The sequence below is a fragment of the Taeniopygia guttata genome, chromosome 7, assembly GCF_048771995.1.
Source record: "Taeniopygia guttata chromosome 7, bTaeGut7.mat, whole genome shotgun sequence".
NCBI lineage: Eukaryota > Metazoa > Chordata > Aves > Passeriformes > Estrildidae > Taeniopygia > Taeniopygia guttata.
Window position 1 is genome coordinate 6,281,365 of NC_133032.1, and position 22,573 is coordinate 6,303,937.

Here is a 22,573-nt window from a genome sequence, read left to right on the forward strand (position 1 = left end):
AAGACCAATCACTGGGAAATTGGTGTTGAATATCTTTGTGAGGAAAGCAGATGAAAATTCACAGTACAAAGTTGGCCCTGGAATCCTCTTTGTACTTCAAACTTGGGAGGAGCAGGAGCCTCTCAAGCTGGCCAAGACAAGGCTGTTACCCCTGACTATCCTTATGCTGTCATTGCTCACATCCCATGCACGAGACAGAGCACAGAGAGTGGTGCTGCACAGACATTCCCTGTGCAAGACAGGATGTGATTCCCACTGAGATTATTCCCACCCAGCTGCACTTCAGCACTCAGCCTGCCTTCCTTCCCAGGGGTGCCCTGCCCACAGCCAGCTGGAGGCTGACCTGCCACAACAAGTTGTTTTCTCACCTCCTCTAGTGCACAAAATGTTTTTCAGTCCCACCTCTGTCACCCCAGCAGGAAGGTGATTGCTGTAAAAGATGCAGCATTCTCTCTTCTGCAGCCTGCCTGAATAATTCTAAATAGGCCAGAGTATCTGTTGGTATTCAAGGCACCTTGTGTCTCCTATGGCTATCCTAATTGGAAATCCTGTGCAGTGTGCCATAGCTGGTACAAATGTGTGCTGGAGAGCAGAGCTGTAGCTATTCTATACAGTGTGCTTTTAAAAACCAAAGCAAAACCAACCAAACCTCTCCTTGGTTTCAGCTCTACATTTATGCTGGGTTTTTACCTGACCTGTTTCCTGATCCTGACCACAGTGGTGTTTGTTTCAGTCATTTACTCCTGTGTGAAGGTGAGTACTGTGGTTTCTTTGTAGTCCTCTGCCTAAGATAACCAGATCAGCAATCTGCTTCTTCAGCTAACAGAGTGTGTTTTGTTAGCCATCCTTTCCACACTGTGTGATAAGGGTTACAGAAAAAGCCTTTGATAAGGCAGAATGAATTGCAAACAGATGTTAGGGTTGGCATCTCTGTAGCTCAGCAAGAAGTAATCACTCTGTGGATCTGCATGTCTATTAACTCCCCTGCAGACACTCTCATATTGATATAAGAAGAGAACATTTTCCAATGTGGGACCAAACCCTGACCATTCATTTCCTCCCTGTAAACTTCCTGCAGAGTTGCCTGTGTACTGGCCCCTGCTGCATATGCGTGTTTGGGTAGGCAGATAATCAGAAGCAGAATATCATCAAGGAAAAATGTCCTGGAGGGAAGTAAAAGCCATAAACATATAGGATTTTATCAGCCTTTCTCACATGAGTGTACAGAGCTTCCAACAGTCACTGGGATATTTCTTGTAGCTGGCTCTGATCAGAAAAGCAATACTTTGTGTGAAGTCCAAAAACATATTAATTCTTCTTGTCAGCCTGTGGTAAATTGGCAGTGAGCACTGTGGGAAGGGTGCTGTCCTCATCCATTTCACTCAAGGGTGTTTCTGTTAAAAACATCGATGTGTTTCAGGTTTAGGGATCCTTCTAGTCTACAAGTGTCTGAACATGGAACACGCTCAGATTCAGGTTCCTTAGCCCAAGCTCAGCTTTGTTCCTCAGTGCCTGGAATAAAATAGCTCAGTAGCATTATGTTTCTAGCAGAAGAAGCAGTGGGATAATGGATAATGTCAAGCAGATGATTTGTCTCACTTTAATTATCTTCTCTGTGCCATTTTCAACAGTTGAATGTGGGTGCTCTTGACAGACTTGCACCTTACATGTCTTTTTGATTTTTTTTTTAAAGTTAGATTTGGAAATTAAGCTTTGCCTTCTCGTATAATAAGAGCTGCAGAGTGTTCCCAGTGACAGAAGCTTCAACTTCTATTTGAAGTTAACTACTCACTCATAGGGTTTCCTTTGGCCTTATGACAATGCTAAAGGGAGCCTAGTTTGTAAGTGCAGCATCCCATTGGTCTTGCTTGTTTACCAGCAATCAGAAGCAGAGTCAGAAACAACACCTCTGGTAGGAAGGCTTGGGTTTCTTGAGCTGGGAAATGGTACCCATGGATGCCTGGTTGTACTTGAGGATGCTACTGAAAGTCATCCATTTGTAAACTGGTATCAGCAGTTAATGTCATTAGCAGTTAATTAACCACCAGCGTGACAAGATTTTGGTCACAGCCACAGTGAACTTGGGAATTTGGTGCCGAGCTGTGCTGCCTCCTCACGCTGCAGGTCTCTGGCAGCACCATCCCAGCACTCTGCCAGCCAAGCAGGGCCACCCCAAGTCACTGGTTCTGCTGGGATGAGAGCTGGGCAGGCCTGGAGCTCTGGAGCAGCTGAGCTGCCTCTCTTGCCACCAGCCAGATTCCAAGGCTCAGAGCTGTTTGTCACCCAGTGGCATTTACAGGCCACTTCCACATACTGACAGCAGCACTCAATTCTTCTGCCATCATTCAAATCCTCTGGTTATGCTTTGGGCTTTTTGGTTAAAATTATTACTGATATTAATTACTGATTAATTTAAAAGGCACACAGGACCTTTCAGTCCCTGGGATAGTAGGAAGATCTCATTCTTGCTTTCTGTGTCTTGATCTTCCAAATTCCTGTAGAAAAGCTCTGTTCAGTGGTGCCTCCAACTGTTTCTAGGCTGGCTTTGCCTCATTGCATAGGCTCTGGATGTACAAGACATCAGACGGAATTCAGAATGACATCAGAATTTAATGGGATTCTCTGAAGCCCCTGACATTTCCAGCAGTGAGTTTTCATCCCCACAATATACTCATGTATAACATCCAGTGTGACTTCTGTGCAGAGATTGCAAATATTGAAAATATTGGGCCTTCTAGCTCCAGTTCCTTTTTGATTACCCCTTCTTAGTGCTCCAAATTAGCCCTGCTGACAACACCTGATTGTAAGATGGCTTGTTTAGGGAACAAGTACTTCTAGCTTGTCAGCTCCATGTCTGATGGCAGCAGCTCCTAATAGCTGCAGCCCACTTCTGTCATCCAGAACAACATCTTGAAGTCTTTGATTTTTAAGCAATGGGTTTACCCAGCCCTTGGATAAGAGGTGTTACTATATTTCTGTACTCCACATTGCTCCAGGAAACACTTTTACACACCTGCAGAAGGAAGGCAGTTTTACAGATCCTTCTGATGAAATCCCTGAAGACAGGGATGTCAACATTTTCTGCTTTTTACACACTCAGATGTGGGAGAAGAGAGTATGTATTTTAAATACCAGTGGTTCATTCCACACAAAGTTGGAAAGCAGGTGTCCACCCCAGGACATCAGCATAAGCATAACTTTTGCCTGTTTGCTGTGCTGTTACATACTAAGTGTCTCTTTTTTCTTCCTCTTTCCAGCTTTCATGTGAAATTTCCCCTCCCTGTTTTGGCCTCTCTAACTCTGGCTTTGACAGTGGCCAGCAGGCTCTTTCTGAACAGCTTGATCATGTTTTATTTTCTTTTGCTGTCATTATTATCTTCCACTATAAAATTCTCCACGGACTAGAAGTTGATCCTGGAACTTGCCAGCACAGCCAGCTTGGCTTTCCAAGTTTCTTCAGCTGTAATAAACAAGAGAGTTCCAGTTCTTTGCTTTGATGCTCCATGAAGTCTTGGCCACTGTGAGGTGGTGTCCCTTCCCAGCAGAGTCTAAGGTCATGGGAACCAGGGTCCCTTCTCAAATACTCTGCTGACAGACATCTGTTTTGCTACTAACTTATCAAGTTTGTGGGTTTTTTTCTTAAAATCCTTTAACTTCTGGTAACTACACTGCTGTGTGGAATTCAACTTCTTGCATGTTTCTAGGAGAACACAGGAGAAAAATTTCAAGTTATCCTTTATGAGAAAATAAGCTTTTCTATAGCTCTACATAGGTGTAGCTTGCATATCACATTCTTTGCCTCCAAAATCTGGCCTAGATGCTCCTAAAGCATTTGGGGTTTTTGTCTCAATCAGGAAAATAAAACTCTCTGAAATCTGTACTTTATTTAATAGACTAATAAATCACTGTGAAATAAGTTACAGAAATGGACTTGCAACATCAAGTTGCCTGGAGATGTTGTCTTTTACTGCAGAAGCATCTTAATGTACTCCAAAATGACTCAAAGGCTTTTATTACAAATTGAAAAATCAGACCTTAAAGACCTCATCTTACAACATAACAGCAATTATCTAAGCAGTTTTCCATACCCACAATAGATGTTAAGAAGAAAAAAAGAAGAAACATTTCTCTTCTGTCCTACATCAGCTGTTGTTCCGAAGAATTGGCTTTATTTAGACTAATTTTGTCATGCAAATGACTGGAGGTTATGGATTATTTTCAGTGTGACATACTACTTGTTGGATCACTTTTTAAACCTCTACTTTCACCTGCACAGCAGTGCCTTTTCTTCACCTGCACTTACACATTTCAGTTCAGAGTGAATTGGAATCAACTGGACAATCCAATTTTCTTTTTTCCCATTGTTGTTACTTTTCTTTACATGGGAATTTCAAGAGTGCTAATGAGTGCTCACACTTGTGTGGCTCCCCAAACATGGATCTCAGCTGCCCAAATGGATCACATCCTTTCTCTCAGCCCCTTCTCAGTAGTGCAGATGCAATCTGGGAGTTGACATTTCATCAGATCCCTTTTCTCCCCTCAGGCAGGATTTCAGTGTCACTTTGGACAGTACAAGCCAATGGGCCAACCAGCAGTGCTGCTTGGATTTTCGCTGTCCTGTAATGTCCTGGTATTCTGCTTCTTTTACAAGGACAGAAGAGGTCTTATTTTTGTTTTTTCGAAAATGGGATGGAAAGTCATCTTCTTTTCTTTTTTTCTACTTTTGTGCTATACCCCTGGCCTGTGGATGTTTTTATGGAAGAAGCACTGCACGAATGGAGCGGAATTGTCAGACCTGAGACAGGCTCCCCATGTCTATCATAGAGGTCATTCAAGCTGCAGTGTTCCTGGTCTCCACCTGCCTCTGTGAAATGGGGAGAGCGTGACTTACGTGACAGGGCCCTCACGAGTGTTCATGAGGCAGAGGTGCCTCAGATGCTTGGCATGACTCTATTGTTTCACTCTCAACTGCAGCCCTAACCTCCTATGGGTTTTGGCATTTCTTTCTTCTTCAGGACTTTTTCCAGCTGTAGTTGTTTACTGACCTAAATTTTTCCTAGTTTGCAAAGTAATGAGAACCAAGATTAATACAAAGAAAACATGTTTTCATTAGAATTTAAGTGTCTTCCACTGATCGCTTTGCTTGATATCTCAGGCTTGGTTCAAAGTCAGGTTTTTGGGGGATTGTTGGCAGCAGGGGCTTGAGCCAAGATCCACAACAAAAAACGCCAAAGTTTTATTTAGGTGCCTGATTTCCCAGAGATTACAAATGGAGGTTAGATCCCTGAATACCTCTGTGGAGCTTGGCCTTGAGGCCTAAACAAAGAGATGGCAGGAAACCCTGTCCTGCTCTAATCTAGTGAGAAAACTGTCTAAATGCAGTACAGATCCTCCTCCTTCCAAATCCTATAGGGGCTAGAGCAGAGGGAAGCCCCACTGGATTTTCCATAACCCTCTTCTGGTAGGGATCTGCTAGCTGACATCTGTGTGGAAGCAGCTGGACATGGTAGGGCAAAGAGATATTTTGGTTCGTGGCTTATCTACAAAGCTAAGGATTTCTATGTCATCAGGGATTATTTGTGAGAGAAAGTTGTTTTCCTTTGTTTTATAGTGGCTGCTACTGAGCCTGAAGGATTGCATAAGCTTTCAGTGTATTTCAATCAATCCTCATTCAGTGCAAATAAGTTACAACCCCGCTTTCCCCTTTTCTCCAGTCCCCCACGGAGCCTTGTCCTCTCCTTTCACCTGGAGCATGTGCTGGTAGCAGGTGAAATCAACCCTTTCAAAACTCTTGCCACAACCTCTCCCTGCCTCTGTAAAAAGTCACCAGCTAATCAGCGCCTTGGCCGCTCCAGCATTCGGTAATTACACTGCAGGGCTGGTGTGTGGGAAGCACAGCACTGACAAAATGTTGCATATCCGAAGATGTAAGAGTGAAGGATAAAAGGGAAAAGCAAGACTTTTAATAGAAACATTAGTCATAGTTAAATTGCAGTGCCGTGGCGCTGTGCTGCTGTTTCTTTGTGTCTCTAAAAATACTCTCTAGTGGCTTGGTTATTTGTGCAGAGGGTAAGGGGAGGGAGAGCTGGGCTCTGGAAAAGGCTTTGGTAGTGCTGGGCAGAGCCCCTCTGCCCTGGCATGGTGGTGTGGAGGGGCAGGGCACCGTGGGAGGACATAGGTGCACGAGGGTTTCCTGGCATTCCTGCTCCAGCCCTGTGCTCCCGCTGGCACAGCGGTGGCACATGAAGGGACAGGGTTGCTTGGCTGTCTCCTGGCACTCTTGCAGCCACGGCAGTGCAGGGAGGCCTCAGGGGTGCCAGGGGTGCCCCAGGCTGGGAAGGGCAGGGTCAGCCTCTGCTGTGACACACAGCTGCTTCCATCTGGATGGATGCAGCACCTGCAGTCAGTCGCCATCAGCAGGGAGCTCCTGGCCCTGCCAGCAGGGAGTCACTGGGCCACTCGGGCTCCCTGCTTGCCCTCAGCCGTGGGTATTTTTATCACCATGAGTGCCAAAGCCCAGCCTGGGCAGCTGATCTCTGCAGAGGGTCTGACACAGCCCAGAGCTGGCCTGGGACGTTTGACAGTCTGTGTCTGAAGTGGCACCAGAGAGTCCTACGATACGCCGTGGTGATCAAAGGGGCATGACGTGTACTTTCATTTCTGCCTTTTTAGATTTTTGCTCCAGTAATTTCCAGGCTCAAGCTCCTGGCTATTTCAGTTACAGATGGCTTGTGGTTTGCTTCTCACGACAGGATGAGCACAGCCCTGCAAGCCATGCTATCTGGGCTCGGGAGCCATCACTCCCATTAGGAAGGGCTAAGTAGATTTGCAGAGCCAGCTGGGCCTGCTGCCATGAGGCAGACACATCTCTGCTTGCCCTTGTCCCAGAGCTGCCATCCCCCATCACCATCCTCCAGCCCCTGTGCAGCATCCACACAGACCCACACTGAAGGATGCAGGCAGCTCAAATGCAGGCTGTCATCTGTAAAACAAACAAGGATTTTATGTGTCTGTTTGATTTTTTTTTCTCTCATGCAGCTTTTCCCAGTTCCTCTCCAGACTCTTTCTAAGAAGATTGTACAGTCTAGGACCAATAGTACCTTAGTTGGAGTCTTTGCCATTATCCTGGTTTTTCTGTCTGCCTTTGTCAACATGGTATGTCCATTATTTCCTTTTGATCCTTTCAGTTCTGCATTGTTTTCTTATTGGTGCTCTGCAGCATTGTGATCCTTAAAACCACTGAATTAACATGATCCTGCCTAGGACTGACAGCATCTGAGGTTGGTGCCCTTTGCTTTTTTGGGCACAGAAAAGAAGTGGGAGCCCAACAGCTCCATCCCTAGAGCCCATTATATGCCTGGCACTGTTCTGTGCCCAGGTCCTTTTGTGATTCTTTAAATGCTTCTGCTCCAAGTACAGGAGCCCACCTGACGTTTATCCCTGCAGGAAGGGCTGGCACGAGGCTGATGTGTTATTTAACTCCCACCATACTGAGTGGGACATAAGTGTTCCCTGGGCTTGGTGCCAGCCCTGCACGATGCTGCCTCCTGCTCCAAGTGCAGAGATCAGCTCATGGGCATGGTGATGACTCTGCTTTGAGCTGCACTTTTGGGACTGAGGTGGTCTGGCTGTGATTTAAACACCACTGCTGAGTTTGGGCCCAAAGAGAGATGAGCTGCTCTCTGGGGTATGGATTTTGTTAATTAATATTTTAGGGGAGAAAAAGCATTGCTACTGCACGTGCAATAAAACATAAGCTGATGATTTCATGTTGCATATTTTGCACATTGCTACAGACATTTCCAAGGGGTTTTTAAAATGATATAAACTATCCTGTTTTCTTCTCTTTATCTATGCTGTGGTGCTAATACCATCTTTGTTTTCCAGTTCATGTGCAGCACTGTGGATCTTGCCAGCTGCATGGCTGCTGAATACAACATCACTCCTGACCGGGTGGACATATGCCTTATCAGCAACCTGACTTCCAACTACAGCCTGGGCACCTTGCAGGGGTTCTGTGACAGTCCTTTGCCCAGCTGCAACTTTCCAGAGGTATTGCTTGGAAAAAATGGGTTTCAGAGGTCGGTCTGGAAAAAGGCTCAGACCTGTGTTATAAATCTCAGTGATTCTGAGGAAAGCAAGGTTGTTCTTGACTGACATTACCAGGATTGACACATGCTACTACATGCAGACTTAAGTGTCTGAAGTTATTATCATGAATCCACATTAATGTTTAAGTTCCTTCAGGGCTGAATAATTAGTCAGCTTTTAAAATAATTGGATCCTGCCCATAGCAAGGGAAATGTCCCTCTCCATGAGGTCCTTAATGGCATGCAGAACTGCAAGTAATTTCAAAGGAGTTTGTGGGTGCTCAGTTTTACCTAAAAATCAGTTCTCTGAAAATCAGTGTCTAGTTATAGATTTGATATTTCCTTCCATTGTTTTATATACTGATGAAAAACTTGGCTTATATATTCTTTACCAAGGTATGGTAGGTCTGGCCTCAGACAGGTCAGCAGCCCAGACAGTGATCTGCTTCAATTTGCAATACAATTCCTGTGTCTTCAGGACATCTCGTTTAGAAAAACTAAAATGCTTCTAATGGGAAAAAAACCCCATCCAAACCCACAACCCAAACCAGCCCAAATATATTTTTCACATTGGTAGAATACCTTATTAAAAAAAAATTTAAAAATCTCTTTTTTTCAAGACCTTTCTCCGAGTTTTTTAGGTCATGGCTGTTACATGTGTTGTTTACTGGAAACTGAAAAGGAAAAACAACTCTGTCTAGGATGGAGGTAGAATTTATGTCAAGGTCATCTGGGTTTATGGGGCCTGACAGATTTATGGTGGATCTGTTACCATCCAGATGTCCAAGGTGCTACTGAAGGTCCTGGTATCCTACTGAACACATTTTCTTTCAATTTAACAGGAATATGGTCCCTAAGTGATTCAATGAGGTTTCTGAGACCACCATTACTGCAACTTTTAACCTTGCAGAGGCTTTAGTGTGCAGAGGCTTTCTGCAGAAAGACCCAGGAGCAGAATCTGGCACAGCAGAGATCTAGGAACAGTCTGTGCCCACCATGAATTTCTGTGGTGGCCCTGCTGGCCCAGGACAGAGAGGAATTTTAAGCAATGAGGAATAACCATTTTACATACTGAAGTTGTTCTGGCAGCCTTTAGCCAGGTCCTTTTGTTCAGTGGGCTAAGAAGCAAGGAGTCCCTCACCTGCACTCTGCAAGGCACATGTTGGATCTGCTACACGTGTTTCTACTGTTGTTCCCAGTGTCCACACAGGAGACAATGGAATGCTACCCCTCAGTCAAGACTGAGGAGTCAAGTACAAGCTGTACAAGTTATTTTCTCTAATTTAATATATCAGACTATTAATAAATGAACTCAGAACATAAGCATATTTCTACTTCAACTAGGGCTTGCTTTCAACTGAAAGGATGGATTGCTTCAGGCATATGATATGGGGTTTTTGCCAGAAATAGGCCTGTCCAGACAGAGTGGAAGCTTAAATCTTCACAGATTTGATAGCAGGAAGGTGGTGAGCTGGATAACATGCCTCTCTTCATTTTGCATCCCTGCTGTCTTTCCCAGGAGCCATAAATGTCACCCACAGTCTGTAGTCACACTGGGAAGCACTGGCACGCTGAACACTCAGCTCCCAGCCTGGCAGGAGCTGCTGCTGCTGCACCACCCAGGTGTGCCAGAGGTGCTGCACAGCCACACATGTGCAGCTCTGCAGCTGCTGCCTGGACGAATTATCATGGGGTGGGCATGGGGGCGTTTGTGCAGCCTGTACCTTGCTGATGGAGCCAGTGTGTGACATTAGAGGGGACAGTGCTTCCCCATTGTTCTCAGGTGGGCATCTGGCCAGGAGTGTGAATTGCCAATACCCTTGGCAATGTGTTGTACAGATATGCAAATTTGAGCCTAGAATTTGACCTTTAAGCACGACTTAATCCAGCAGAACTGGTAATAACTGTGTTCAGGGAAAAGCTGCTTCACAGCCTTGGGTGTCCAGCTGTGAGGCCTGTGCCTCTTGAGAGTAAAGCATATAATGCTTAGAGAAAAAGGCTACAGTTCTCCTCTTCATCCATTCAGTTCAAACTTCTGTAAAGTGGGAGAATTCCACAGGTAGCACCAGGTTTATATGTTTGGTCAGCTCAACTACACAACTACCAATCCCTTTCTATCCCTGTCTTAATTTCCTTTGTTTTCAGTTTTGATTTATCCAGCTGACATTCATCTCTCTTCTTTTTCTTTTTCCCATTTTTGTCTTTATACAGTACTTTACCTACAGTGTCTTATTGAGTCTCCTGGCCTGCTCTGTGTTCCTTCAGATCAGCTGTATTGGAAAATTGATCCTTATGTTAATCATTGAATTTATATATGTTCTCATTGTGGAAGTGCCAGGAGTCAACCTTTTTGACAATGCAGATCTCCTGGTTACTGCCAACACCTAGTAAGTGCCTTTCACTTCTGAAATCTTCATCTGATTTCTTTCACACAGTGATTCCAGTGTGACATTAGGTGGATGGGAGTGCCAAGGCTGTGGTGCAAGCTAGGGAAGTGCATGCTGTGCTCTGCCTCTGAAGAGTAGGAGAATACAATTCTCTTTAACATCCTTTTAATGTGGGACTTGACTAATGAACTGTCTATTAATAACAGAATATAACTGGAATCAGAGTGGATCTGTATTTCCTTTTTTTTCAGAAATGGGGAGTGTAGTTAGTCATTCTTAATTCTGGTATTACACTCCCAATATAGAAATGTCATTTCTCAAACAAGAAAAAAAAATCCCCCAACAAACTTGAGCTCGCTCAGGGATGTGATGTGAGCCACCACAATATATCAAACCCAGCTTGGGGTGGTGGAGTGGTGGTGCTTGATGTTTGGCCAGTTGATTCCAGTTGCTTCCAGGACACATGTCCTTGTCTGAAAAGCCAGTATCACAGCTGGGCTCAGCAGAATTCCCAGCACAAGGGTCTGGGCTCAGTGGGAATGGACAGTTACTTAGAAAAGCTGGCTTGTCATGGTTCCCCATCTCCTGCAGGTCCCCACACCAGGGAGGGAAGTTTGGCACATCCACAAGCCTGTCCTCCTCCAGGAGTTTTTTTTCTCATTGGGAATTTCTCTGTTGTGTTAACTCCTTGTTTTGATGATTCCCCTCTGTAGGCAACAATTGTACTTAAATATGAGTGAATCAATTATGCCAGTTTAGGTGGACTATTTGTCAAGGCTGATAGCTGTGGTTGTTCCTGCCTTGGACAGGAGGGTGTTTGAGAAGATACCCATGGCCCTTCCCAGTGTGTTATGAAACACCTTCTGTAGTTGCCCAGATTTCAGGATGGCCATTAACCATCAGCCCTTCAAGCCTGATGCATTTGGTTACTCCTCTCCTTCGCATGGCTATTCCATGATTTCAGCATTCCCGTGTGCCCAGTAATAATTAATGGACATACAGCTTTTGCTGGCATTGCCAGTTAATGGAAGTGTAGCTTTTGCTACCGTTGGCAGTAATCACTTAAATTATTTTGTTAACTCAATTGAGTGAAATTAGGTAGGAAACCCCGTGGAGCTTTCTGTGGGGAGGTATAGGGAGAATGAGGTTTTCTTCCTTTTTTTCAGATATTATTTGTTCCATCAGCAGAAGTTATTTAGCATTTTCTAACACAATTAGTGAAATAGAAGCATTTTATATCTCAAATATAATTTCATTCCTGTAATTCAAGCACTAAGTGAAATTACAGCACTTGGAAGTGTAATTTACATCACTTCACAATCAGAATGTCAGTAATAAAGTCAGTAATAAAGTGGAGAAGGTTAGCATGTTTTCCCAGAAATAGCTTTCTATGATGCTGTATTATCTCTCACTAAATGGGATTTGTGTGGTGGTTCAGCCCCAGCTGCAGCTCAGCCCCACACAGCCACTCACTCACTGCCCTGTGCTGGGATGGGGGAGAGAGTTGGAAGGGGAAGTGAGAAAACTCATGGGTTGAGATAAAGTCAGTTTAAAGGGACAGAAAAGAGAGAAACTAATAATAGTAACAATAATAATAATTTAATTAGAATAGACAAAACAAGTGATGCACAATACAGTTGCTCACCACTTGCCAACCAATGCCCAGCCAGTTCCTGAGCAGCAGCCCCAGGCCAGATTTCCCCCCAGTTCCCATACTGAGCATGATGCCATGTGGTATGGAATATTCCTTTGGCCAGGTGGGGTCAGCTGTCCTGGATGTGTCCTCCCAGCACTTGTGTCCCTCCAGCCTGCTCACTGGGGCTGTTGAGGAGATGAAAAGTCCTTGACTTATTAAAAACCCTTCTTAGCAACAACTAATACATCAGCATGTTATCAACATCATTCTCATACTTAATCCAAAACACACCAGCTAGGAAGAAATTTAACTCTATTCCAGTGGAGTACAGGACACTTTGCTTTGTCCAGATTTCTCCTTGGATGGCTATTTATTGCCCCAGTGTCTGGAAGGCCATTTGTGTGAGATGGGAGCTCAGCATGTAGCACAGAGTTCAGAGATGGACCTTATTGTCCAGCTGATACTAAAAAACCAGAAAAGCCACCATGACCTCATACTACTTTAATTGGATGTCCATTATAGCTACATAATTAGTGTCTGCTCTGCAACACCATGGTACTCTGACTAATTAGAAGTGATGCAGATGTCACTTCACACTTCTGTGTACAAACCAGCCCAGCATGCAGGCAGCTGAAAGGCTGATTACAGCACGTTGGGAGTTGCTAGACCTGGCTGCAGCCACGCCAGCGTGTGACACATGGAGTGTGACTGCATGCGCAGGGCTACCGTGGTACCTTTTTCCTCTGCAGAAGATAAAACTAATGCATTGGTTTAAAAATGTGATGGGCCAATGTGATCTTCTAAACTGAGTTCCTGCACAGGGAAGCCCAGAGAGCTTTGCCTGTGATTTGTTCATCAAAGCCATCATTTCTGTTCCAGCTGTCTGTCCTTGCAACTGTGGCTGGGAAAAGTAAGATGCTCTGGTCCTATGGGAGCTGTCTCTAAAATGAACTGCCTTTCCTGCTAAAAATGTGCACTTCACTTGAGCAGGAGTGTAGCTAGCAAGCTTCTCTCAGTGTTCCCTTCCAGTAATTAAAGAACCATCTGCTACTGGAGATGTCTGTTCCATGGGGGAACAACCTACCAATGTAATACCCGTACTGCTTGCACTGGGCATCTTCACTTACCCAGAGAGTTATTGTAAATATTGGGGTTTCTGCACTTCATTTAGAGAAGAATAACCCACAGTGAGCTGCAGCCTCAGTACTAAGGGTCAGGTCCCATCATAAGAGAGAGTGATAAGGGAGGGCAGTCAGTCATCCTTGGCCAGGTGGTGATTTAGGGAATCAGGGGAATCATACTCCATGTAGGAAGTGTCTCCAGCTAGATCCAGCCTTTCATGTGGGAGTCCCCAGGCTTTCCAAACCAAGTCTGTGTCCAAGCACACATGTTCAGTGCTGGAGCTAGCCAAGACCCATGCAATAGATTGTGTGCAAGACAACAGTGGGTTGCAAAATCCATCTCTGAAGAAATTCCATGCTCAGAACTGCAGAAAATATCTTGGAACAAACAAGGTTAGAGAGTCACTATGGTTTTATTTTTTGATGTTATGCTCAGTTAGGTACCCTTGCCTATTTTGATTTTGATTATTTATATGTCTGATTGTGTAGCAAGGGTCCCTCCAACCCCATAAAACTGTGACCTGAAGCTCTCTAGAGAGCTGTCACATTCTCAGGCTTATATCACATTTGTATCCTGCAAAGTTCTAATGGCATCAATGACACTACAGTAATTTAAGCACTGATCGCTTTCCTTCCATTTAAATAGTGTTCTAAAAGATGCTTGTGCATGGTTCTCAGCCACCTAATACTCCACCCACACTGGAGAACAAAGCCAGCAGCATTAAGCAATCAATCAGGAGCTCAGACAGCTCTGTTCTGTGCTTTCGGTGTCAAAAAGCACACCTTCCATCTCCCGCAGCAGCTCTGATACACGTGGGTACTTTGCAGAACTGTCACTAGTAACAGGAATGTGCTAAAGGGTTTTCTTCAGTGCCCGTGTGTGTGGTACCCAGAGCTGGGCACAAGCTGGCACTGAGGAATGAGCAGAAGAAGGGAGCAGGATTGAGTTGAAGGAATTAAACATATCTCCATGCCACAGTAAAAGGAGAAGGAAAGAGCTATTCCTTACAAGATAAATAAGCCCAAAGCTTTCTTCCTTAGGTCAAATTTTGTAGTCTGACCTAATGAAGTAGTGATCGATGCACAGGCATTTGCCAAGCATCCCACACTGACATTAAAATCCCAAATTATTCTCTCACTCTTAATGCTTCTTTGATATTTTACCCACATTAACCATGTCACACTATCACTCTGGAGTTTTGAGTGTAGCTCAGAAGCCTGTTTTCTCCTCCCCCTCCCATCTTTTAGTAGTTTTCTGCTTCAAAAGAGCTGTAGCCCCACACAGTGTCAGAGGTGCCGCACTGCAGAGCTGCTGTGCAGTGATGTGCAGACGGGCTGGAGCTGCAGGGAGCCAAACACTCCACTGACCTTGTGTTTGTGCTTTTTTTTCAGCGTGTCTGCAAATGATACATCCTCATGGTGAGTCACTTCAGCATGAAATATTTTATAGGTTTTTGTTGGCAGGTATTTTCTGTTCACAAGGTGCAATAGCAGCACATTGACTCACCAGCAGTGTCTGGTGTTTGTGTATTGCTGTGAGCTGGTACAACACAGTGCAGATGTCCTGAGTGGACTGAATGTTGCCCTTTTGTATGTACAGCTACTCTCAGAGCATCCTCTTTCCTGTGGGACTTATGTCAGCTCAGGGCTCATTTGTAATACAATTTAAAGGTTTTATCAAAATATTTTCATATTGTATAAATCCGTAATTCATATTTAATAGTTTTTATTTGCCTGCTTCACACCTCAGAGGAGGTGTGAATGTACCTTAGTGCTATTTTCAGCTTACAGAGCACTTACAGGACAAAGCCCATTAAGACTGACTAATTAGAGAAGCCATAAGCTAGAGCAGTTCCAGACAGAAGCCTGGGGAAGCTAGTGCAGAACACAGGATGAGCACAGTCTGAGGAGCTGTCAGCGTTTCAGTGTTGCTACCCTTAGCATGTATGGCCATTCTCTGAAGAGTGCCCTTTATATCAATGACAACCCTTCCCAAGGAGTTGGATTACTTTTCCAAGTCCTCCTTTAGAAACTGGCACCCGTGAGCCAGTCTCCAGCTTTTTGTAAAGGTTTGTCCCTTTACCAACACAGGCTTTGAGGGGAAAGAAAAAAAAAAAAAAAGCCTGAGAGGCTGGTTAGCCTTGAAATGGGAAGTGTGGGGCGTGGCGAGGCCGTGTTCTTCCAGGAACTGGGAAGTTGTGCTCTTTCCTTGGCTGCAGCCCCCCGGTGACAACGCGAGTCGCGCTGAAGATTGTGACCCCTGTCATCATCACTGTCTTTGTCCTGGCACTGTACTTGCATGCCCAGCAAGTGGAATCCACTGCAAGGCTTGATTTCCTCTGGAAACTTCAGGTTAGTGGATGTTGGCTGTGGGAGGATCACACGTGGTCTTTGGCATTAATATGAAATAACTGAGCTCTTCACTGTCGAGTTGAGAAGTGTGATAAAGTGTCTTTGAATTTAATCTGAATCTGGCTTATAACTGGGCATACTAATAATGCTCTGCTCTTCTTTGGTACTTTGCATACTCTTTGCATCTCATCCCAGTTATTCAGCCCTTTTTCTCCTTGTAAATGCACCTTGGATGGTCCCCATGGTAAAGGGTTACAGGTCTGAAGGTTGAGATTAATGAATTTGGACAACTGAGCTGTTACTGCTGCAGGAACATGTAATGTAACACAATGTATAAATATAGGAAGCTCATATTCAGTGCTCAATTGTTTCCCAGAGTTCAGTAAGCTTTAGTTTGCTGTGTTCAAGGGTGTGAAAGATTCACATTTGCATTTTCATTCAATTTCCTGTTAAGCAGTGGGAACTGGCTCAATGTCCAGCTTCATTAGCCCCCAGGCAGCAGTACTGGGTAACCAACACACTGTGGATAATGCCACACTGTGCTCCTGTCCCTGGGTTCACTGTTAATGTTTTCACTGCTTGTGCCTATGAGTGATGTTGGGTCCCTGTATGATTCCCAAGCAAGCAGGACAGGCCTGGGCTCTGGCCAGCACTCATGGCTGGGGGCTGCAGCACTGCAGGTTTTATTTAGATTTTCTACCTTCTGGGTGGCAGGACATCATTCTAATTATAGGTCTTTGTGGTTTGAGTACAAGCCACTGAGGAAGCAGCAATTAATTAAAGCTCCTTGGGAAGCAGATAAACATTGTAATCCTCATTTATAAATGGTAAAACAATGGAAGGAGTGAGCTGAGTGGTTAACCAGTTCAGGGCTCAGAAATACAATGCTGGATGCTGGCATTATTGTCTGCCTGCTTTTCCATACATGTGTGCATAAAGAGATGGAACATTTTCCACTGCAAAACACAAGTTTCTGCATCTCTCTGGCTCTGCTCTCCTTTGCCGTTTCCCCCGTTCTATTTCTGCCCTCACTTCAAGTTAATTTTCAGCTTTTTTTCCCCTCCCCAGAGCAGCTACCAAAAGAGTAAGTGCATCACTGTGTCTCCCCCTACACTAGGCCACCGAGGAGAAGGAGGAGATGGAGGAGCTGCAGGCCTACAACAGACGCCTCCTCCACAACATTCTGCCCAAGGACGTGGCTGCCCATTTCTTGGCACAGGAGCGGCGCAACGATGAACTGTACTACCAGTCCTGCGAGTGCGTGGCTGTCATGTTCGCCTCCATAAGCAACTTCTCGGAGTTCTACGTGGAGCTGGAAGCCAACAATGAAGGGGTGGAGTGTCTGAGGCTGCTCAATGAGATCATTGCTGATTTTGATGAAGTAAGTCACAGAAAATCTGGGTGAACAAAGTGAGCTGAATGCAGGAGTTTAGTTGGGCTTTGCTGAGCTCCTGAAGGAGGGTGGTTTATTGAATCCATGGTTAATTTCTCCTTACTCTAGGAGTCTTCAGTTTTATTTTTTTCCCGCACAGAAATCCTTGTCACTCCTTTGAATATCTAATCCCCTTTCTTCCTCTGTCTTCCTGGCTCTGCCCACTACTTTGTAAAACTTGCAGCAAGGAGGGACACGTGGCATGGACATTACCAGCATCTGCGTGTTTGTCAAGGTTTATTTGCTTCTTTTGCTCTTGTGACACAGATAATAAGTGAAGACCAATTCCGGCAGCTGGAGAAGATCAAGACCATTGGCAGCACGTACATGGCTGCCTCAGGCCTCAACGACTCTACCTACGACAAGGAAGGCAAGACACACATCAAAGCTCTGGCGGATTTTGCCATGAGGTTAATGGACCAAATGAAATACATTAATGAGCATTCATTCAACAACTTCCAGATGAAGATAGGTAATGTCCTTATGCTCAGGGATTCCATGTAGGTAGTGGTCATTCTGAGGTGGGGATTTTATGGACAGTAAAAACCACAGACGTTACATTAGCTGTACAGCGATGTTGATTGTCTGGTGGCTAGTGACCACTTCGGCCTCTATGAAACATCACAGTAGTTTCTTAGGTTATAGCAGCATCACTGAAGCTCCCTAGGGAATTAGAAGCAGTGTAGCTCCTACCACAGCATGGTCTTACATGGTGGTTGACCTTGGGCTCATTTTGCCCCTATGCTTGGACATTAAATTGTCTTTCAACTCAGGGAATAAAAAGCAACAGGAAAGAAGGAAGAAATTGGAATATGTCAGGTGTGATGTTTGTTCTGGAAAGCTCTGGGCTGCTGCCTTGCAGACCCTCAGCATAGCAGCAGGTATGTGCTGACTTCAAGTGAGCAGTTTGCTTGTTAGCCAGGTGGCAAAGAAACTTTATGCCATTATCTGGCACTGGAAATAGCTCTGGATTGAGCAGACCCAGCCTGAGCTGCAAGTCGTTTGGGCATAATGGATCAAAGAAGCCAAATTCTATTTTAACATTTCTCTCCCATAGCTTGGCCATAGCTTTACATGCTGGGGTTAGCACAGCTAGAACCAGTGAGCCTCAGAATGGGTTTTTATTGAAAAATAACCTGCCTCAAGCAAATGGATCTGAGCATGTTTTTCCTCTCCTTCCAGGCCTCAATATTGGTCCTGTCGTAGCTGGGGTGATAGGAGCCCGCAAACCCCAGTACGACATCTGGGGCAACACAGTGAATGTAGCCAGCAGAATGGACAGCACAGGAGTGCCTGACAGGATTCAGGTAAGGCAGTCCCTGGAAAACTTACACTGCCAGCCCTGTGTCACTTACACATTTTGAAACTTAATTAGAATTGACATTTTGGTTTCATTTTATTCATTTATTCCATACATTTACCTACACAGAACTGAAGGAAAAGCCACTTAGGGAATGCTGGTGGTACCAGCAAGTTTTGTCTTTTAGTCATGACCAACATTGCAACCTTTGTTTAGAAACTTGCACTTTAGTTCTGGGTGGAAGTGCTGAGCTGAGCTTCCTTCCCCGTGTGCCTCACTGGCATGAGCACAGTCCTGCCTGAACCCTGCTCACATGTGCTGCTCAGCTGTGTGAGGTGTTTGTTTCATTTTCCAAGGGCCTGATTCAGCCACGTATTTCTGTAATTCACTTTGCTGCTCACTGTGCCATGTGTGGAGTGAGGCCAGCAAGGGTCCAGGCATCAGCAGGATGGGGATACACAACAGAGAAAGGGTATTGTTTAAGGGGTTAATGGGACCTGTCTGATAATCACACATCTTGGCCTTCAGATGTGACCTTTCCAGTGAGTGATTCATTTCCAGTGTCCTGCTTTTGCTGAGCCAATGTCCACAGTAACAGAATGCCATTCCTTGGGAAAACACTGAAGGGTTATAAAAATAGAGGAGCTGATGTAAAGCCCAAGAGGGGCAGCCACGCTGTTTCCTTGCCTGTCAGTTAACTGGATCGGTATTTATACATCACTCTTGAGATGGTCTGTAAAGCCACCTGGAAAAGCGTGAGAAATTACATTGTAATAAATAAATACCTCAGGAAATCTGGTCTTTAAACTTCTGTTGTTCTGCAGCACAAGTAATTATTTTTGACTGACATCTGCAGAGACAATTTGGATGCTGGCTAGAGTATTCCATTCGATCAGTTCTCTCCCATTGCCTACTACCTTCTCCTTCATAAAAAACCCGACTCCTAAGCTGTACATCCACTGTGTAATTTCTAGGTAATTTCTGAGGCTATTTTAGTAAGTTTGACTGTTTTTCTACTGCTTACTCCAGTGATACAATGAATGCATCTGAGTAGACTGAACTGACTTGTGTTTTAAAAAATGTGACTAATTTATTACACTTTATCCAGTGACCTCCTTGGAAAATGCAGTTTTCCCCCAGTTGTGAACTGTGTGTGACATCTGTACCTTCTCAGGGCCTAATGGTTGTGTTTGTTCAGCAACTTGTGCCAAACTTTCAGTCAGTGATTGAATGTGCAAACATTGATTGACTTAGAAACAAAACAAGTTGATCCTACTTTATTTTGTCCATGGATTACTCCAAAAGCAGATGGAAAGACTGTGTGGAAGACAAGGCAAGCACCTGTTTACTCTTGTTTATTTTGCAGGTAACCACGGACATGTACCAGGTTTTAGCAGCCAACAACTACCAGCTGGAGTATCGAGGGGTCATAAAGGTCAAAGGCAAAGGAGAAATGACCACCTACTTTCTAAATGAAGGGCCTCCAATTAGTTAGCACCGACTGCAGCACCACACAAAGATGGATTTTGCATTACCCAGGATTGTGAATAGGAGAAGAATGAACATGCAGCGCAGTTGTAATTTCACCCCATGACTTTAGAGCTGGTATCAGCAAATTCTTTGGCCACCCATCAAGCAAGAGAAAGAAACCACCTTGGAGTTGTTCCTGGCTGAGTGCTAAGCTGACCAAAGATGTGCACTACAAAGTTCACAGATAAGACATGAATTCGGCATTTTTAAAAAGGCTGCTACCACAGGATGGCATAAGAAGCTATTTAAGTATTTATTGACGCAACACAACATTTACTTGGTTGAAGGAATGTATGATTCACTACAAAGCATTATTTTGGAATGGATTTGCACTCCCATAATGTTTCCATCCCATACTGCCAGCTATTTGAAGTGTACCACTGTGCTTTTATTAGCTGTTTTGAATGGGCTTTCAAAACTGACACCCACTGTTGCAGCACACAAAAGGCCTTTTAGAAGGGCATTGGTAATGTTTTAGTGTGAAAAGACATTATAGCCTTGCCCCCTCTTTTTCCTTCTTCTCCATGGCTAAATGACTGCTCTACTGAGTGGGGCTGGCACACCTGATGAAGGGGAAGATCAGGATAAAGGAAGATGGCTCTACAACCATATTTATTAAAAAGTCGTCTGTGCTCTTCTTTGGTATCTATCAGTTTACATGGGAAAGACTAGATGTAAACAAGAGACACTTTGTGGGGGGAACTCCCCTGAAATTTGTTGTGGGTTTTTTTGTATTTTTTATTTTGTAATATTGAAAACATGGAGATCTAACAGATATACCAAATTCTATATTTTGTAAATTATATATAAATTAGAAGGCAGGCTGTCCACACCAAGGTGTGGGGGGAGGTGTATATAACCTGTAGACTTCTGTGTAATTTTTTTCTGTGTAATACTCTGAACACAGACTTGGCAGTTTTCAGATCATCACTATACAATCAACCAACAACAAACAGGTGAGTTTCCAGGCTGAATCAGATGCATTTTAAAATGAAAATCCAGAAAAATCTACAACCCCAAAGAAGAGGAAAAACCCGCAGTAGTCACAGAATTGTTCCGTGTGGCGTTCCAGAGGAGGGTGGCGGCTTCCCAATGGAAACAGGACCTTTAAGAGTTTTAGCTACCGAGACGGTATCAAACATGTCAGAAAGAGCTCTAACCAAATCTTCTAACCCTTAACAGGAGCTCTTATGAGAAAAGGAAAAAAAGCTCATTTGAACTTTCATTTTTAAAAAATTGTTTTTTATAGATGGTCTTAATAGAATCCTGCTGATCTGAGAGTTGTCTGACATTGTAACTGCCATGTGACATTACAAGGAACTATGTGCTGCAGAATTGAGTTTACTTTCCTGTAGTAAGCACTTATTTAAACTGATTTACAGATTTTTCAATTTTCAGGAATTAGGTGATCTTCAAAAAAGATTATGATGGCAAGTGTGTATATGAGGTGGTCGACCTTAAAATAGTGCCATTGATACTGTGTTGGGCATCTTTATCACTAGTAAGGGGGGGGGGGTGTTCTGAATAGTTCACTGTTATCATTTATGTACCTTTTCTAACTATGAAAGAAAAATCCCTTGATATTTTATTAAAAAAAGGAAATTATTTTAAAAAAGCTATATTTTTTATATTCTATGAGGGGAAAGTTTTGATATTGAATTTGGCTAGCATTAAAAATTACTCCAATCTTTTGACATTTAATAAACTTCTTTTCCACTCTTCTCAGGGCAGAATTATTGTAGTACTCACAGCATAATGATTGCACTATGGTGGTGGCAATTTCTTTTTCCTACTCCACAATGAGAATAAGTGAAAATCCATAAACCTGTCTTAATTAATTTGCTCTATTGCTAAGCATGACCCAAGCATTAAGCCATTTAAACATGAGCTTAAATGGCATCTCCCCTTTCCTTCTCCCTTCCACTAGGAAACATCTCTGAAAAGTATAGTATATTGACTTCTGTAAAACTGCCAAGTCTGCCCTTGTACTATACTTTTGCTCCTTTACATCTTTCCTGGTTTGCAAAATAAACTAAGTTGCATCACGGTGTTATGCCTTTCTCCCCTCCTCCACCTTCCATCCCCTTTGTCCCTCACTGAGTTTCATTTCCTTCATGCCATACACTTGATTTTAGGTTTGCTTTCTGCTTTCAAAAGTCAGCAGTCTTCTTAACTTTTGATTCACCTTATGAAGTTGTGTTGTCAATGAAATTTCAAGTCCCCAGTATCTCTAGCTGTGATTGTTGACAGTGTGTCATGATCATTTCAAGGGGTATTCACACACTCTTTACTCTGGATCTTGCAAAAATGGATACAGTTATGATTTCCCATGGAAATTGAAATCTATTTAAGTAATTTAACTATATTAAACACTGTTTCACTGGTAATGAGTCTCTGTTTTATTTTAGCTGCAGCTGGCTGGTGGGATGAGACTTAAGTTGTGTAGGAGATGCTGGATTTGCAAATAGGAACACCCAGGTCTCGTCTGGCACTGATGGATGCCCTGGTCCTTTGCACTGCCCCGTTATGGAGCCCCAAGGGCTTGGCTACCCAGCAAACATCCCCTGGGTGCTTCTTGTGCTCCCAACTGCCCCTGGAATCAGTCTCAAAGCAGCTGACAAAATACACTGGCATAACTGAACAGCTTAAATTTGTGTGTTTAAAACAAAGACTTTGTATTTGCAAAAGCACATCACCTTTGCCAAAGGATTCCCCAGGCACCTCA

The 22,573-nt window shown here is 43.9% G+C and overlaps 1 protein-coding gene across 1 annotated transcript in view; it reads left to right on the plus strand.

The window, feature by feature from the left end:
- ADCY5 (adenylate cyclase 5) overlaps positions 1–22,235 on the plus strand; it is a 205,054-nt gene extending 182,819 nt beyond the window's left edge. Inside the window, exons 12-21 of the mRNA XM_004176713.6 lie at positions 666–753; positions 7,039–7,155; positions 7,888–8,052; positions 10,302–10,477; positions 14,627–14,653; positions 15,454–15,586; positions 16,704–16,967; positions 17,286–17,490; positions 18,201–18,325; positions 19,685–22,235. Of these exons, the coding sequence (XP_004176761.2) occupies positions 666–753; positions 7,039–7,155; positions 7,888–8,052; positions 10,302–10,477; positions 14,627–14,653; positions 15,454–15,586; positions 16,704–16,967; positions 17,286–17,490; positions 18,201–18,325; positions 19,685–19,813 (1,429 nt within the window). The 3' untranslated portion in view covers positions 19,814–22,235. The remainder of the gene's footprint in view (positions 1–665; positions 754–7,038; positions 7,156–7,887; positions 8,053–10,301; positions 10,478–14,626; positions 14,654–15,453; positions 15,587–16,703; positions 16,968–17,285; positions 17,491–18,200; positions 18,326–19,684) is intronic.
- The last annotated feature ends 338 nt before the right edge of the window (positions 22,236–22,573 follow it).